General features: G+C 30.8%; 1 protein-coding gene across 2 annotated transcripts; it reads left to right on the forward strand.

The window, feature by feature from the left end:
• The first annotated feature begins 5,546 nt into the window (after nucleotides 1–5,546).
• On the forward strand, nucleotides 5,547–11,994 carry LOC124923979. Of its 2 annotated transcripts, none has more exons than XM_047464004.1 (10): nucleotides 5,547–5,703; nucleotides 5,792–5,861; nucleotides 6,683–6,750; nucleotides 8,406–8,467; nucleotides 9,211–9,292; nucleotides 9,388–9,621; nucleotides 10,855–10,983; nucleotides 11,066–11,127; nucleotides 11,218–11,335; nucleotides 11,758–11,994. In XM_047464004.1, exons 1-9 carry the CDS (start codon nucleotides 5,653–5,655, stop codon nucleotides 11,327–11,329), a joined length of 870 nt encoding a protein of 289 aa, XP_047319960.1. In that variant the 5' UTR covers nucleotides 5,547–5,652; the 3' UTR covers nucleotides 11,330–11,335; nucleotides 11,758–11,994. The 2 variants fall into 2 exon arrangements, with proteins under 2 accessions (XP_047319960.1, XP_047319952.1); XM_047463996.1 differs by having other exon boundaries at nucleotides 5,549–5,703; nucleotides 11,764–11,994.
• The last annotated feature ends 6,867 nt before the right edge of the window (nucleotides 11,995–18,861 follow it).

Below are 18,861 nucleotides of genomic sequence, written 5' to 3' on the forward strand. Positions count from 1 at the left end.
TCAAAGCTTCTTGGGCCTTCAAAAGAACAAGAGAAAGTATAAGAACATCTAAAATTGTTAAATTTCATAGACTAACATATGGTATAACACTTACATTATTTTCGTTGATGTCAATACTCCAATCCTTCAACGCCCCTCTATATGTTTCCATATGTCTCATTAAATATACACCACAGTCTTTCTTGTTTGAATTGTCTTGCCAGTCAAGCTTTGGGGCCGTTATCCTGTATTTTTTAACCTTTGCAGCAATTCTTTCTAGGCCTTGCCTTTCCAGGAAAGTCACAAAACTATCGAGTTGTTTCCTCAAATTGGTATACTTGTCCAGAATTTTCATTCTATGCGGACGACCGGAGTTGTCTAGTACATTGATTTTGGAGGCTTTAATATTCACACATACAAGAAAGAAATGTGTGCAAAAGACGACAAGTAGGAATATCTGTAAAAAGAACACAAACATTTATTATTTTATTGCATTCTCGTTACTTGAAATTGAGGGATATGTACATACCAGGTCAGCGAAGATGAGGTCTTCTTTTGTGACATGGTAGTTTCTCATGTCTTCTTCAAGGGATTGGCAAAATAATGTGGAATCATACTGCAGACTAACCTGCAAAATAAGGGTAGAGTATCAAAGTCATGAACATTGAAGGATACATAACACAAAACAATAGAAGCACTTACATGTGATATTGATGAAAAAAAAGTATTCGTGGTTCATTCCTTGGCAACCTACGGCATTTGTAGTGCACAATTATGGACCAAGCGTCCACCACTTCGCTCGCAATTTCTTGACATAGTTTCATTGTTTGAAATAGATGACGGGTGATATTACCCGGTGGACCTTCGTACAGAACGTCACTGCAAAATAGATTCATTTAGAAGAACATAACTAACTAATTTCATATTTCAAATTTCTAAAAGCATGCAAAGTAACTTACCTTGCAGCCAGGTCTTCAACAAACACAAAATCGGCTAATCTCTGTTCCTTGTTGGTTATTTTGTGGTCCAACATATCCGCAACCTCTTTCATGTAAGGGGATCGAAGGTGCACAGGAATTTTTGTGATCTTCCTCTTAGGATAGTCTCTAATGTTGATGCGTCCCTCCCCCATCATCTTCATCTTTAGAAGATTCAACGGCTTTAGAAGCCTCAACCTGTTCCTTCCCTTCACCCTGATCATTTGGTTCAACAGTGGGTGACTGAGCTTTGTGTTCCTCAACCTGTTCCTTCCCTTCACCCTGATCATCGTCTTTAACAGTGGGTGACTGAACTTTGTGTACCTCAGCCGGTTCTTTCCCTTCACCCTGATGATCAGTTGGTTCAACAGTGGGTGAGTCAGCTTTGTTGGGCAGAACTGCATCCTCAAGTTCTTCCTGTTGAAAAGGGGGTGATTGAGCTTCAATGTGCAGAAATGCAGCCTCAACATCATCCTGTTCAACAAGGAGTGATTGATCTTCAATGTCCTGACCTACATTCTCAAGATCTTTCTGTTGAACAGGGAGTGACTGAGCTTCATTGTGCAGAACTGCATCCTCGAGATCATTCGGTTCAACGTGATCTGAGCGATTTTCTTGATTTTGTATAACTGCATCCTCAAAATCATTTAGTTCAACCCATGCTGATGGATTGTCTTCATTGTCCTCAACTGCATCCTTAAAGGTGTATTCAACCGGGGAATTATTGATTTTCAAGCCCGCACTCTCTAAAGTGTCCCCAAGTGCCTCACTTGAAGGATCTTCCACACCTACACGAACCTCACCATCATTCACCACCTTCAAGTGTTTCATGAACCCTTCAGACTCTCTTAGGTTCAGGAAACTTGCCTAAAAAAAAAGGCTTTGGATCGATGTTGCGTTTCTCCAACTCCCCTGATAGGTAATTAAGCTGTTGGGCTGTATCTTTAAAAGTTTACAGGATTTTGGATGTCAACATCTGTAGATTATGAAAAACAGATTTCATTAGTCTTGAAAACAAGAAAACATAGACAAATGTGAGTCAATTTCTTGTTTCCACATACCTCATCATCGTCTTCTTTTATTTCAACCAAGTCAACTGGATTCTCAGGTTGTTTATCTGCTAGGCGCGCCCTTGCCCGGCCCAGCCCAAAACCACCGGCACGACCTTCTAAGGTGGTAAACTCTAACACTGTGACGTCATCCCAACAAGATATTATTGGAAATTTCCTTTCATAGGGCAGACGTACACCTTCCATAAAAACACCATCTAGGTAGCAAATCTGGAGTAAAGGAATGGGAAACATGTTAGTAAATATTGGATACCTATAAAGCATATACAAGAGAGGAATTATTTACCAATAAAAAGGTTATAGGTCCATCAAAATATGGATTTTTATCTTTACTTGCTTTTTCTTTCCAACTTCTTACACTTTCAACATCCAGTGGCACCAGTTCAGCTCCTTTATGTTATCAACATTCATTAAGGATTTCAGAATTTTGAACCTGAAATGAATAAAATACATGTGTGAGTAATCACAAATACAATTAGATATATAATAGGTTTGAATACATGTTTACCTGGCTTGTGAATTTTGAACTGGACATAAAAAACTTGAGACAACAAAGACAACAAAGTCGATTTTGAAATCGTTGTCTGCACTTGTGTTACTTAATATCTTGGGTATCATAGAAAGTGTTTCAGGAGCTTTTGAGTCTAACCTGGTCCATCTGGTCTTCCAATTCCTCAAGAAATTAAAAAAATCAGGGTCCTTAGTCTTTTCCCCCCAGCGGACTCAACTACGTTCATTGCCCCTCTAGGGAGGTTCATCACGAGTTGTACGAGATCTTCATCGATAAGGATCTCCTCAACGTTGGCCAATACCAGAGAACTCTTATCCGGGTCAAAAGATTCGATTACGTGTCTCGAAAAATGCCCCGGGCACTTGGAGACACCCATTGTAAGAAGAGAACCAAACCCGATTTGCTTCACGACTTCCCTCTATTCTACACTCAATTTAGGAATCAGTTGAGCGAGGCCATGAGGTGATGATCTTGTTAGAAATTCCACTTTCCTTTTTTTGATGGTTTTGGTTTTTTGGAGAGATGGTGGTAAATCTTCATCGAATGGTGTAGTATACGGAGAAATATTAGTGGTTTCTGGGGGTGGTGCTGGTAACTCTTCATCGACTTGTGGAGTGGATGTAGGAATAACATTGGTTTTTTTGGGGGGGAAAGGTGGTGGTAAAATCTCATCAAAATGTGTAGTACCTGCAGCAATATCAGTAGCTTTGACAGCAACTGTGGAAACTGATTCAGCAGTCGATGACTTCGTATTCGTCTTCGTATTTCTCTTCCTCTTCCTTTCATATGTAACCAAGTTATTAAACCTCGAAGTCATTATTTTCGGTGGGATAGCAAAAATCAGTATTCAACTAAATAAATGGAATAAACATGTGTAAAATTAGTAGAAAATATATAAACACAATAAGATTAACCTACCTCTCTGGTTTATTGCGGGGATTGACGTTGGATGCAGGATTGGGGGCAGTTTCGTTTTCGTTTACGCTCTTACAAACTGACAAGACGACCTCTCGAGAGTCGATGGTATCCACTTCCATGTTGTTGCCTTGGTTTTCTGACATTTTCAGAAGAAATCCTTGTAGAATAGAAGAAATCTCTAGGGTTTCAATGTTGAATATTTGATGATCGTCGGGAGATAGAGAGAGAAGAATATGAACAGTTGCTTATGAAAATGAAAATGATGTAGAGTGGGATTGTAGCGGGAAATTGAAATTATAACAATAAGTAATTGAAGCGAAGAAATATTCGTTCTATATCGTATCCTCGTAAAAAAAATCATAAATTATTTTAAATATCAAAATAATTATTTGAAGCGAAGATTTATGCGCTGCATGTAAATTCCCTCATTAAGTGTATTTACATGAGAGGTAATCAGTCTTCTCATGGGAGGGAAGGGGGTTTTACATGAACGTCTGGTTAAAAATAATTGAAGCGAAGATTTATTCGTTTTAAAAGTATCCTCGTAAATTTAATATTGAATATTTTTAAAATAATAAATTATGTAATTTAAGCGAATATTTCTTCGATACAAATCATCTCCCGTTAAATAAAAATTTAAAAAAAAATTAAAACTAAAATGAGGTAATCGATGCGAATATTTATTCGCTTCATATTATTTGAAATAAATTTAATTGATATTTAATAATGCCAATCGTTTGCTCATAACATTTAATAAAAAAAAGAGTGAAGTAATTGAAGCGAAGATGTTGCTGCATGTGATTTTTAATAAAATTGAATTAATATTTAATAAACGAAAATATAAAATTAATGTTAATTTTGGTCTTCACATACACGGGTAAGTGTATTTACATGACAGACAAACGGTCTTCTCATGGGTGGGTTGGGGGGTTTACATGTGGTTTTTATTCAAATTAATTGAAGCGAATAAGTCTTCGCTCCTGAGCGTCTCCCCGCAAAAAAATTAATAAAAAAAAAACAAAAAAAATAAGAATGAAGTAATTGAAGCGAATATTTGTTCGCTGCATGTCATTTTTAATAAATTGAATTAATATTTAATAAACAGAAATATAAATTCAATGTAATTTTGGTCTTTACATACAAAGGTAAGTGTATTTACATGACAGGCAAGCGGTCTTCTCATGAGTGGGTTGGGGGGTTTACATGAGGGTCAGGGCTCCTGGGCGTGGAAATCTTCGCTCTCTTCGCTTCTCACCATTCCTTCTAACATGGTGCCCAGAGCGAAGATATCTTATCTAGATCATATGAATATTATATTATTTCCTGACGTTAACAGACCCTTCCGTTAACGGCGTCTGGTGTGAACCCGGAATGAAACCCGGATTCCGGATTCTCCCTCCCTCTGTCTCCTACCCAGATTGATTTATTAATATAATAATAATGCTGCAATTTGATTGGTCCGCAACAGGGGAACACGGGAATCGATAGCAGAAGATTCGGTTGAAATTTAAAAGTACATATTTTCACGATTATATGTTTCTATTAAAGTATATAAACTTTTATATTTTATTAAAAAAACACTTTATTTAATTAAAATATTTATATTAATATCTTTATTTCTACTCATTCCCTAATTTAAATAATTTAACTAAGTACATATTTACACTCCACTTTATCTTAAATAAAATATTTATATTTAGTATCTTATTACTACAAAAGAAAATTTTATCCAAAAACATTAACATTAAATAATTAAATCTTATTACAAAATACAAATAAATATATTATTTTTAATATTAATATAGTCGGAGATAGGGTTCGCAAACTTTTATTCAGATCATATACCCGACTATATATCATTTCCCCTCCCCATTTTAGAACTAGATTTAAAATACTAAAACTAGGTCATTATATACTCATCCCAATGTTTAATATTTTGAAAAATATGAAGAAAAAAAAATCTCTAAAAGGAAAAATAAAAAATTGAAATCCAATAGTTTAAAGTGAGTTGTCACTTGGCATGTGTGTGTCCATTAGAGGGTAGTATAGCAAAGATAAACCAACCGCACATACCACTGTCAGAAACGTCTCTCTCTCTCTCTCTCTCTATATATATATATATATATACATAACTACATATCATTCTCATTCATAAACCATCCAAAGACTATCAGACTCTTTCAAAGCACACATCGCAATGAAAACCGTTTTGGACTCACATTTCCTTGCTCTCACCGCGATTGTCACCGTACTGTTTCTTTGTCTCAATTCTGTTCTCACTTGATTCTCACTCTTGTCTTCCATTTTCATTTTGAGTTTTTCTCTTATGATTGCAGGTTGCCTATCAATTCCTGTTTTTCGTTATCACAGCACTTCTTAAATTCGATAAAGTCACTGATTTCGCAGGTATAACGTCAATTTTCTTAGAATTCTGTTCAAGTGTTGTTTGTTGGAGTCGTTTTCAGTAAAATTCTGTGTTTATGCTACATTTTCATAAGGAAGAGAGTTAATCTCTGGATGAAGTGTGGTATTGAAGCAATTAGGTTATTATGAAATTGCGTCATCATACTCAATGTATTATTTTGCAAGGCTTCTTGAAGTATGATTTTAGTATATCTTGTTACGTTCACGTCAGAAAACATTTCTTTGGATGATTCTTTCTGTTATAGAATGAACCTGAAAAAATACAAAATTGAATTTGAAGTGCAGGGCAAAAACAGGCGTTTTTCGCCTCCTGTGAAATGCTTATTAGGGTTTACAGATCATATTTATAATGGGATAGGAATACTTGGAAGGAATGAATAATTAATTGACATAATTACCTCATAATTTATTCTGGAAAAGGTACTAAATGATTGACATAATCCTCTCTAATGGACTAATATAATATTAACCACTGTTTATCCATTAACAAAATTATCAATGATTTGGATGGTTTAATTGTTGTGTTTTTTGGCAATCTGTTACAACTTAAGACCCTCAAATTTTGTTTTTTGTTTAAATGATATTAGTTTTTGGCTAATAGAGATTCACAAAAACGAGTTCTAACAAATACAAGAGTGTTGATTTTGTACTAGTTCCCTTGCAGAGTTTTAAAAATATTTGAACATTTTTGTGAGAGACATTGATCAGTATTTTAATTGTCTATCCTTGTTTACATTTTTGTTTTCCTGAGTATCAACTAATACTGCTATGTAATAAAGCAAGCTTTCTTCCTTCATTATCAGGTAGCACCAATTTTATTATACTTGCTGTCCTCACCCTGGTTCTTAAAGGCTCGTGGCATTTCAGACAGGTACACACTACACTCTTTCCCTATTTTTCTTGTTGAACAATATATACACACAGTGATATTAAACAGTTCAAATGAACTTAATTTAAAAATTTTACATTTGAAAATAATTCTCTTTAATATTAAAGGGGGTTAACTGATGACATTCAATGGAGAGAGTGTACTTAACTAATTGACCACTGAAATATTCGTGGAATTGTGTATATGCATTGTGCCCACATTGTGAATAAGGGAAGTTTGGAAGTGTAGGAAATTAAAGATAAGTTGTATTACTAATAATGTGTTACTCTAATCATTCTTACTATAATAGTGATCATCTGTTTATAAGATACAATAAACATATGATCATATTATCATAATAAAATGTGATTATTCTCCAACCGTCTTCCACTCTCTAGGCTTCTTTCCCAGTCTGGGCTTCTCCCCTAACTATTAAGACATTGTTTTCAGCTCTATTACTTTACCTCAACAACTTTGTTTGTAACATGTCTTCTCTGTTATGGCTTCTTTATCCTTAGCTCACATAGTCTCTAGTTTTTTTTTATTATCTTTTTTCGATCAAGGTTTATTTCTTGGAGGAGGCTAGCATGTCCATCCACTTAAATCAGTGTGTTCTTAGGGGAAATAAAATGTTTTGTCTCTTTCTTTTCCATGTGTGGATGAAATTTTGCGACCTTTTTATATCGCCTCAATTCACTACTATGTTAATCTAACATCCACAATCAACGTAGAAATAAGAACGTAAAGAAACATGATGAAAAGTAGAAGGCTAACTTGATTAATGAATCCCTCAACTAATAACTATGTTAGCGTAGGCAGCAAAAAAACTAAGTGGTAACTAGAAGCTCTGATACAATATAAAAGCCTAAAAGAAGTTGTGTTACTGACTGTGTTATCATACATAATAGAGATCAATTTATTGATAGGATATCATACTTGTGCAACATATGATAATATTATCTTATTAAAATGTGATTATCTCAATCATATCACTTTTATATTATTCCATGAGATATTGTTCTTCTCTCATAATATAATACCGTATCTTATATTTTACAAGATGACACATTTAACTAATTTTAGACATTATGTGATGCAACACTGTCACTTATAACTTTAATTCAAGTAATAATACACTTCTCTGTACAATCTACAAAACTTATTATACTTGCAGCTTGATGCTCAATTTACTGGAACTTCCCAACTCATTGAGAATCTTGTGTGAGACATGAATTAGAATTGGATAAGAATTTGAATGAAAAGTAGATGGGATACACAAAAGGGGTGAGAGATTAGAAGAACGTCCCAAGGTCCAAATGAGAAGTGAAACCATACTATTTAAGTTCATTCAATACCAAATTCAGCATATTCTAATTAGATTAAATTCTACTACTTAAATAGAGAATTACATAATACTTTTAACAACTAACATAACTACCTTCAACTTTATCTTTACATTTGCAGGTCCATTACTTTTCCTTATGATAATTTTAGGTTTTTCAAATTAATGTATTTAGAACTGTAAATTTGCAAGCATTTCTCAATGGTTAATACTATTAGTGATTTTGGATTATCAAAAAATATTATAAACTAATAAGACAACTAGTTGTAACATGATTTTGGTTGCCTTACATATCAAAACAATTCTTGTCTTTCAGATTGCGGTGAGCTTTTTGGTGGTAATATGGGGTCTTCGTTTAGGAATCTTTCTGTTGATGAGGTTTGTAATCTTTCTTTTCTCTTGTTTTCTCAAGATGACAAGAATTAGTCTTATAACATGTAGTTTTCATCTTCATACTTCATTTTATGCTAAACATTATATGCACATTCCTGAAGTGATAATATATTATATTTATGGTGCCAAGTTGGCAACAAAAATGATGTGCAGTAATGAAACTTGGCAACTTAGGCCTTATTTGAAATAGATTATCTGGATCCAACAATAGCTTGATTGTTGTAGGATTATTTGAAAAAAAATCTCGTTTGATGTAAAATGTGGTTTATTTGGGTAAATGACTACAACATCCTTAATATCCCAATATTTTAAAATGTTATAGAGAATAACATAAGAATAATTTCAAAAAAAGTTGATAATTTGAATGATGAGATTGAAAAAGTAATGGTCGATGAATCGATGGTTTATTTGAAATAATCCCAAATTATCCACATCAACAAGCTCCAAATAAACAAACGTCTCATCATCACTCACTTCTTCTATCAAATCACTCCGATTATCAACTAAAATACCCCAAACGTTATTCTTTAGAAATTTTAAAATATTAAATTCTATGAATATTTTAAAGTCTTTAGCTCAAACAAAACTGGTCTGAAATAAAAAACAAAAGTTTAAGATGATTTTCCTTTTATCTGATGTAGCTTTTGTTTATTGACTTGGAATATCTTCAAGAACTACTATGTGATATCAAATTAAAAAGTTCAGAATGTGTTACTTTTTCTTCCCAGGATTTTACAATGGGGAGAAGATCGACGTTTTGATGAAATGCGTGCCAATATTGTAAAATTGGCAGGATTTTGGACATTTCAGGTATTACTTGTATCCTGCCTATAATCATGTAAGTCCACATTGTTCAAGAAGGTTCTATTTAAATGTTATCTAACTACGCTTTTCCTTTTGAACAGGCAGTTTGGGTGTGGACTGTTAGTTTACCAGTAACAATTGTTAATGCAAGTGACCGAAATCCATCTCTTCAACCTGTGGACATAATAGGGAGGATTATGTGGTTAGCCGGTATAGTAATTGAAGCTACAGCCGATCGACAAAAACTGAAGTTCAAAAACAATCCAGAAAATAGAGGAAAATGGTGTAATATTGGTGTGTGGAGTTACTCTCGACATCCCAACTACTTTGGTGAGGTTAGTTCAAAATACGATTCATGTTTTATCTCATTAATTAAACTAGTGTTGTAAGGAACACTTAAGCCTGGTTTCTTATCTCATCATCAACTAAATATTTTTAAATGTTAAATACAAAGAATATTACTCATTTAACTCAAATAACCCCTCCACTTTGTCACCAAACAAGGTTTTTTATTTATTTAAAAAATCGGATTATTTTAAAAATAATCTACATCAAACAAGCTCTTAGGACTCTATATTGCTTGTATATCTCGCTCACATGTATTTCTTCTAATTATGGGAAAAAAAGGACATATTTTTCTTTCTGTTGTTTATACTGCATATTCAGATTAGAATGCAGGTCATGTTATAGATTTACCAGAATTTGTAGCTTAGTAGTTCATTTGGTTAAATGGAATTAGTTCAAACAAAAATGATCCTGGAAAATGTGAGACATTTAGTTGTTTTGCATTCAAATCTAACTAATGCTAAATTTGCGTATGAAGAAAAAGTTAGTATTTGAATTAAGTCCATTTCATAAATGTTAAATGACTGTTAATTATTTAGATATTCTAACTCAAATTTAACTAAAACTTTTGGCTTAATTCTGTATGATATGCATGAGGTAACTCGGTGGTAATATAGCAAGAGCGGACAAGAAAACTACTTCTAACATTAAAAAATTATAAATCACGCCACTATGTGGGTAAAATAGTCGACATCAGTTCCACGTTCTCTCAAACCAACTTATATACCTAAGTCTAGGTTGGATTCTGTTAAATAGTCACATGACATGGCATGCCCACTAATGAAGATATGAGATAAAGATTAGATTTAAGTTTAATTTATTAGAGATAATCATATTATTTTGTTACTCATCTTAACTAATTCCTATCTCTCTATAAATATGGATAATATTACATTTGATTAGATTTTAACCTAATAACAAATACTAAACAGAGGAACAAAGCCTCTGTTCTTCCATGTTCATTACAGAAACTTCTTTCAATTTCTTGCTTTGAATTCAATCAAACTGATTCTAAACATTAGTGTATACATATTATTGTCTGTCAAGCTCAGAAACCAACCGTTTTTTAAAATTTGGTGTCTTTCATATCTTAACATTATAGTTCAACATCTCTCCTTAATTCACTTCTCTTGAAAACTGTTCTCTTTATTTAGCTGGCTGCATCTTTTATCAGTCCCAGTTCTGTATCTTGGTGCAATAGTCATTTTTTATAATGTTTTCAGATTCTTCTCTGGTGGGGAATTTTCGTCACGTCAACTCCTGAACTTGAAGGAGCAGAATGGCTTGTTGTCATTGGGCCAATTTTCCTTACATTATTGTTGCTTTTTCTAAGTGGAATGCCTTTGCTTGAGGTTTGTTTGTGTTTATTATGTGTTCATGGTAAAACTGAATGTAAATCTGGGGATGCTTTAAATTAATACACCCTATTTTCAGGAATCTGCCGACAAGAAATTTGGTAATGTGACAGAGTACAGGTTATACAAGAGTACCACAAGGTCTAATAATGTCTAACTTTGTTTGTTAATATTTTCTTCACCTTCCAAATATTATGTGTATTTACTGAAGTTCATTTTTCACTTTTACAGTCCTCTAATTCCGTTTCCACCAATTTTATATGGATCTTTGCCCTCATGGTTCAAGATGATATTCCTCTTTGAATATCCTCTTTACAGCCGAAACTTGCCTCAAGAAGGATGAGAATCGGTTAGTCAGTTTTCTCTGAAACATTCTATTGGAAACCTATGCATAATCTTTTATCATTTCAACACAAGTCATTACTTGTACTTTTATGGGTTTTTTTTTTTCTCAATTTTGCGTTTACTATGATTATTAATCGAATTTTCATGCTTTTTTTCTAATTTTGAAATGGACTCCCGGTAGTAATGATGTTCACTAGCAAAACTAAGAAGCTAAATTATTTTCTTACCGAAAGACTACTGAGGCATTTTCATTGTTATTTAGACGGAGAGTTGATATGAAATCATTTCCAACTGAATGAACTCATTTTTTTTCATTATATATGACATATTTAATCATTCATGTCTCAAACATGCTGGTTTTAAATGTGGCTCTTCTATTTGGATGAACTTTTTTGTTTTTCTAATCACATTTAATACCCATGCAAGATGCAGAGGAAGATCTGTGAAACAACAGTAGCTTAAAGATTCATTTAGCCATATTACAGTCAGGTAAGGTCAGATTCTTGATCTTTTCTCTAAGCCTCCATTTTTAGTTCTTCTCATTAGCCAGAATATAGAGACATATAGATCATTATTTTTGCAGTCTTGATTTGGTTTTAGTTATTATCGGGATTATAGTGTGGTTTATTGCTTCATTTGCTATAAAATTATTTCTGAAAAACAGAGAGGGATCTGTTTGTGTTTATTAGTGTAATTTAATCCCAACGATAAAAAAACTATTCCACAAACATACATGACCCCAAATGATATAGAGATTATTTTCAATGGTCTAAAACTGATTATTTATAGATGATTGTAATTTTTGAACAACTTAATGCTATTGTAAATTTTTTTGAATGATAATTGAGTCATAGTGTAAACAAATAGGTCATACTCTTTAAGATCATAAGAGAAAGATGATCAAATTTACTTACCTTCACAACTAATAAATCTAAAACAATGCATTTACATATATTTGTAATTTTAACATATAAAGAAAGGATTGAATTAGAATGTCCAAACGGGAACAACTGTCCATCTAAATATGAATCTTCCTCCAAACCTGACTGGGATATATTTGTGTCCTTGATTTTCATAAAGATGATGATCTTATCGAATATATGTCATAAAGATGAAACCCTCCAATTAGTGACATTATTGAAACAAATTTGATCAACTGTCATCGCAGATGAAGCACCTTCATTAGTGACATTGACAGGTTGAAAAAGGAATCAATGAACTTCAATTCTACCTGCAACCGCCTTGAACCACTCTAAAAACTTGGATCGAAAACCTTGGGTGTCAATCATTTATCATATGAGAAAATTGTTTGAAATGAGAAACCCCTTAAAATAAAACATTTCCTTCTTGTAGAACCAATCTTCAAAATGATTGAGGATAAACTTTTCTATATAATGATGTACAATGTTACCATCACCACTACACTCAACAATGAGCCTAGATCATATCTCCAGAACAGATCATCTTTTCCTATTCTTGAAAGATTAATTATTGTAAAAAAAATAACAGATTGAAGTGTAGCGCCACTTAGATTTTCAGTTTTAAGCCCTAAAAATAGAAAAGAAAAATATTATAGATGGAGGAATTTTGATCATTGTTCATGGTCTTCCAATGTTTTTGGAAGACAAGTACATGAAGAATGTATTTTTTATGGCCAGTCGATATTAAATGTGTTTTATGGACTTGGAGTTGGCTGCTCAAGATACTGAAATTTTGGAAGGAAATCTTTTTGTTTTTTCTTTAGGATTTACTTTCAGTTTATAGTTAGTTTTGTTTTAGATTTAGGTTTCAGTTGTAATCCTATTGTAATTTAAATACCTACACATAATCTGCCTACAAATATCATAACCCACGTCATCATTCAACCCAAGCGATGTCTTAATGCGAAAGATGTAGACCATGCGCTAGCCAACTCCCGTGAGTCCACCCTCTACATTTAATGATGTTTGCAATGTAGTGGTTGATGTGGTAATGAATGAGATTGAGGATCAAGGTGGATTAAAATGGATACAATGCTTGTCCCATGATTGGGGTTGACCCTTTTACTATTGATGTGGATGGCTCCCCTGTCCTAGGTGGGGTTGATCCAATTACTATTGATGTGGATCGAGAAATTTTGACTAGTGACTTGTTTTATTCGATCCGGATTACCACATTTTGTGACGTTTGTGAGGAAGAAAATATATGGTAGGAGGACCATGCATTGGACACGGACCGGTTCATTAGTAGTTGGAGTACCTAATAAAGGAAGACTTTGAAGCAGAGATGGATGAACCAACTATGAGGTTTGGGGAATGCCTAGATGACGAGGTTCCTATCTGTTCTGAGGCGGAAACACATTAGTGAAAGGCATGGATGCTTGAGAACAAAAAAACACTTGCAACTTAAAAAAAAATTTGGTCACAATATTGAACTCATGTTTTAAAAGATTGTAATATTATATAAAGTTACTCATTGAAAAGTGAAATAAGAAGGCTATGTCAGAAAATTGAGACGGTAGAGAAGCATAAAAAATGCACAATCGTGTAAATTATGCTCGCAATAGGGTAATTAGACGGGTCTAAAAGGAGGATGAAAAATGACTCTCCCAGATCACTGTGGTTATATTGTTTTGAAAATTTATTGATTCTAGAAGTTTTGTTTTTGTACGAGGTTTTTATACTCTTTATAATAACTTTAATTTTTTTTAAATTTTTTTTTTAGGTTTTTATTATTACTTTAACTTTCTAAAAGTGATAGAATAATAAATGATATTTTTTATTTAATTTTTTTTTATCACAACTTGGTTCATATTGATAAGTTTTAATATGAAAAGTATGACCTTTAAATTTTTGGTTATTTCTTAAAAGAAAATTTAAAAACTCATTTATATATATATATATATATATATATATATATATATAAATTTATGGGTACTCTAAAATTTATCAAGTATATTTTTTTTACTATACAACACTTATGTAAAAATAAAATTATAATTAATAAGGATAATAATAAAGATACAAAATCACGGCAATACTAATAAAATATTTATTCTTTTACAATTCAATTACTACTAGACCTACAAACAAATGAAGAAAAGTAAGTTCTTCAAGTTTTTATTTGTTGAAAATGTTGTAAAAATTATTCATTTTTAATTGTGACAAAAATCTCCTTCTCGATGTATACTACCAAACTGTTATTCATCCATGAACGGATTTATCATTTATGTAGGGGTTCAGTGGGCTGAAGTCCACCCGAATTTGTTTTTACGGTACAAAATGTGACATTATTTCTCACTTGTTTTATCCAAAATTTTATCGTTATTTATTTAAGTCCACCCTAATTTTTTTTCAAGCCACCCCATTTTTGATTCATTGGTCCGTCCCTACGCTCTTCCACTCATTACCCATTCTATTACGTAAATAAATCTTGATAATTTTCATCGTAGAAAAGACTCTTTCAAAAGAAGCAATCGTAACAGATAAAATCAATGCTAACTCAATTAACTGATACACGAATATAAAAACTGTATATTTCCCAATTTCAATCATGTTCCTAGTAAGATTTCTCAAATCTCTAACTATGATCTCTTCTACATTAAGAATCATCTAGTTTTTTAGGTTTTATGGGTTATATTATATTACTATTTATATACATTACATTGTCCAAATGAAACCACACAAAGGGGTAAACAAAGCTTATTATTGTATTTCTATTTTACCATAAGTCCTAGACTATATATATATATGATCATCTTAAATAAAGTACACAGTGATTTTACATTTCCCACTTATTTCTCTATTTTACCCTTATCATTTGCATCTATGTATAGTAAACACTAGGCCAATTTTGACTTGTATTATCACATTTTTTTAAGTAGTTCCATTAATATTCTACGACTAGTCCCATATGGGCACGATGGGGAATTCTCTTTCTCCTCTTCGTCGTCCGAGAGTTAACCGGTCGTCAGTGGCGGCGTTAACGGGCTAAAACTTTGAATCTTATTATCCCCATGGCTACTATTGTTGTTGCACGAGTCATCAGAGATTGCTTCTGTTGGGAAATGTCTCTTCCTTGTACCAAAAATCTGTCATTAGAAAACCATATCAAAAATACAATCTTTATGGTGAAAAGAGAAAAACCCAGATCGGAAATTGAAAAAGTTAAGGACGAATTTCAAGATTTTTTTTTTCGCCGTAAAGATGATAAGTATTACACTATTGCAGGTAATAAGTGAACATTTTAATCGAATCATTTCACGAATATCCTTACTAAAATAAAAAAATATAGGAAATATAAAAAGTGATCAGAATACTCGATTTAAAAAATAAATTTATACATTTAAAATTATATAGTTAAACAAAAATTAGGTTAAGAAAAACATAAGAAGTTAAATTATTTAAGTTTTAAATAAGTGATACTAATAATTATATAAATAAAGAAAATATGAAAATCTAATTTAAGATTTTAGCCTAATTTGATGAGAATATAGGTAAAAAAATATAAAAATAGAAAAAAAAAATTTAAAATCATTGTGAAAAACAAATTATTAGAGAAATAGAACGATTATAAAATATTAATGTCTATAAATTGTTTTGAAAGAATAATCAATATATCAAATTATTTATTTAAATAATTGAATCAAATCTAACAATTTAACTAGTTTTTGAATATTAATTTATATATTTTTTTTATAAATTTTTGTAATAGTTTTAAATTAATTTTAAATTAAGAAATATAAAGCTATTTTATCCTTATATTTATATAAATAATTATTTTAATCTTTATTTTATAAGTAATTTATATTATTAATTATATTAAAATTAATAAATATAATATATAAATTTTATTTATAAATGTAGTTTTAAAATAAATAATATTATATTATTTTATATATAATTTCTTATACTTCAATTTATATAATTAAATTTTATTTATATATTAATTAAAATTGATGTATTATTATAAATATTTGTATATAAGAAAATATTACTGGTATAAAATAAAATAATAATAAAATTAGATATAAGTTGTATTAATTTATATTATGTATTAATTAATTATTATTATATTTTAAAATATAAAAAAAAAATTATAATTATAATTAATTTTATAAAACTAAATGGGAGGCAGGGTTTAATCTTACGAACCTTATATATCTTTATATAAGTAACCTGCAAAGTCATCTATTTTAGGTAGTGTTTGGTAAGTGGTACAAATTATATAGGGTATAAGTTATAACGGGGTATAAATAATATAGGGTAGTATAAGTTGTATAGATTATTGATATTTGGTATGAATTATAAAAAATTGTATAAGTTGTATATGATTTATAATTTTGTGTTTGGTATATATTATAAGAACGTAGGATAACTTGTATAAATATTAATTTAAAATTATTATTATTAATATTTATTTATATTATAAATAATATTGTTTATTATTATTATAAATTATTGTATCGCTATTATTTAATAATTAATATAATTTTAATTAAAATATAAAAATTAATTATAATATAAACGATAAATTATGTTTATTTAATTTAAATATGATTAATAATTATAATAAAATAAATTAAAATTAAAATATTATTTATAATATAAGTAAATATAGAAAATAATAATTAATTAAATTATTTTTATAAAAAAAATAAATATTTTTTAATTAAAATATTGAATATTTTAAAAATATTTATATTAAAAATGATTATATATAATAAAATATTAAAATTAAATAAAATATATTAATTATATAATATTAATAAAGAGTATAATGAGAAATTAAAAATTAAATGATATATATATATAAGAATAGTATTGTACTAAGGGGATATTAGTTACTATTTTATACCAAATATGGAGTATAAATTATATAGAGGTATAAATTAATACCAATAATAAAAATATAAAAAACACCATATTAAAACACTATTGGTATAGTATACCTATAGTATAATACCCCTTTGTACTTTAACCAAACATGACCATATATATAATTTTAAAAGATTTACCTTAAACTACAACCCATCCCAACCCACTAGAGGTAACCCTTTCGTTGTTCAGGGTGTTTAAGCCCATTCTTGCACCCTTAGAATCCGTCACTACTTGCAACTAAACTTGCCACTTAAAAATATATATAATTCTATCCTTACCAATCAGGCTTTAGATTGATTTGAAAATTTGATCTAAAGTAGACTACCCAAACAAATCTTATCAAAATTAATCAGAAGTAATTTTTTTAATTAATTCAAACATAATTTGAGAATAAAACAAAATTAAAGTTAAACTTGAACTTAATATTATTTTTATTTTTAATTTAAGGATTAAAGTTAGTATAAAAAAAATAGAGCTGACATGTTTTCGCATTGGTTGGTGGAGCTTCCATTCCTGAAGGAAGATAGTCAGGCTGGAGTTAGGCAGAGTTTCATTTGATTTGGGATTATTTGAAAAGAATTCTTTTTTTTTTTTAAATTTAAAATTTATTTGTGTCATACAAATTTATTATTAGAAATTATTGGAGTTAAATTATTATTTACTTTTGTATTTATTATTTAAATTTGATAAAAAATAAAAATTTAATTTTGTTATTAATAATTAAATAAGAACCCAAAATTTTAAACAAGATCTAAGTAAAAATCCTTCTTTTAACGGGAAATTTGACCACATGACCCTAAAAAAGGCTTTAAATGTGCTGGTGACCAGCGCATAATTTTAATTGCGCTGGTGACCATTTTATATTTTTTTGACGAAAATATCCCTTCGCGTAACGCGACGGAGAGAATCGTCACGCGAAATGAAAAGTTCTTTACATAAATACTCAATTTTTTTATTTCGTTATTTTCTTTGCTCTCTCTTCTCTCTACTCCGCGTTCTCTCCCTCGCGACGACGACGATGACGGAACCCTAAACGAACACATCATACAGATCGACGACGAAAACTCGTTCTAATATCATGTGATTAGATCAATTTATGTTCTTATTTCCATTATTTTCATCCTCAAACTCTAAACCATGAGGTTGTTCTTATTGTTCATCTTGTCAATGATGATATTTGTAGATGATGCTCTGAATCGTTTCCGTTTCAGGGAAGATTTATGTGATTCTCGCGAAGGGTCGTCCCTTCTCGCGATGGGCTATCCCTTGTAGCGAAGGGCCATCCCTTTTAGCGAAGGGTCATCCCTTCTAGCGATGGGTCATCCCTTTCTTGAAGAAGGGAATGACTTGATTGGGGGATTTCCTTTTTCCGTTCTTCTTTGTCTTACACATTTTTTTGTTGTGGCTGCACTTGTGTATTTTTCTATAAGAATATGAATGTAATTTGGGATTGAATAAGTAATTGCCCATTTCATGTTTCAATTTCTGTAGTGATTGAATAAGTAATTGTCGATTGTTATTTGTTAGTAAGAATATAATGTGCTTTCTCTCTTTTGGACATTTTGATTTCTTTTATCGGATAAAAATTTCATGTAGTGTACAAATTTGTTTTATGAAGTGGTTTAGAACTTAATTTGATTGCATAAATTGAACAAATTAACTTCAGATTGAT

This window comes from Impatiens glandulifera, chromosome 1 (assembly GCF_907164915.1).
Source record: "Impatiens glandulifera chromosome 1, dImpGla2.1, whole genome shotgun sequence".
NCBI classification, from domain to species: domain Eukaryota; kingdom Viridiplantae; phylum Streptophyta; class Magnoliopsida; order Ericales; family Balsaminaceae; genus Impatiens; species Impatiens glandulifera.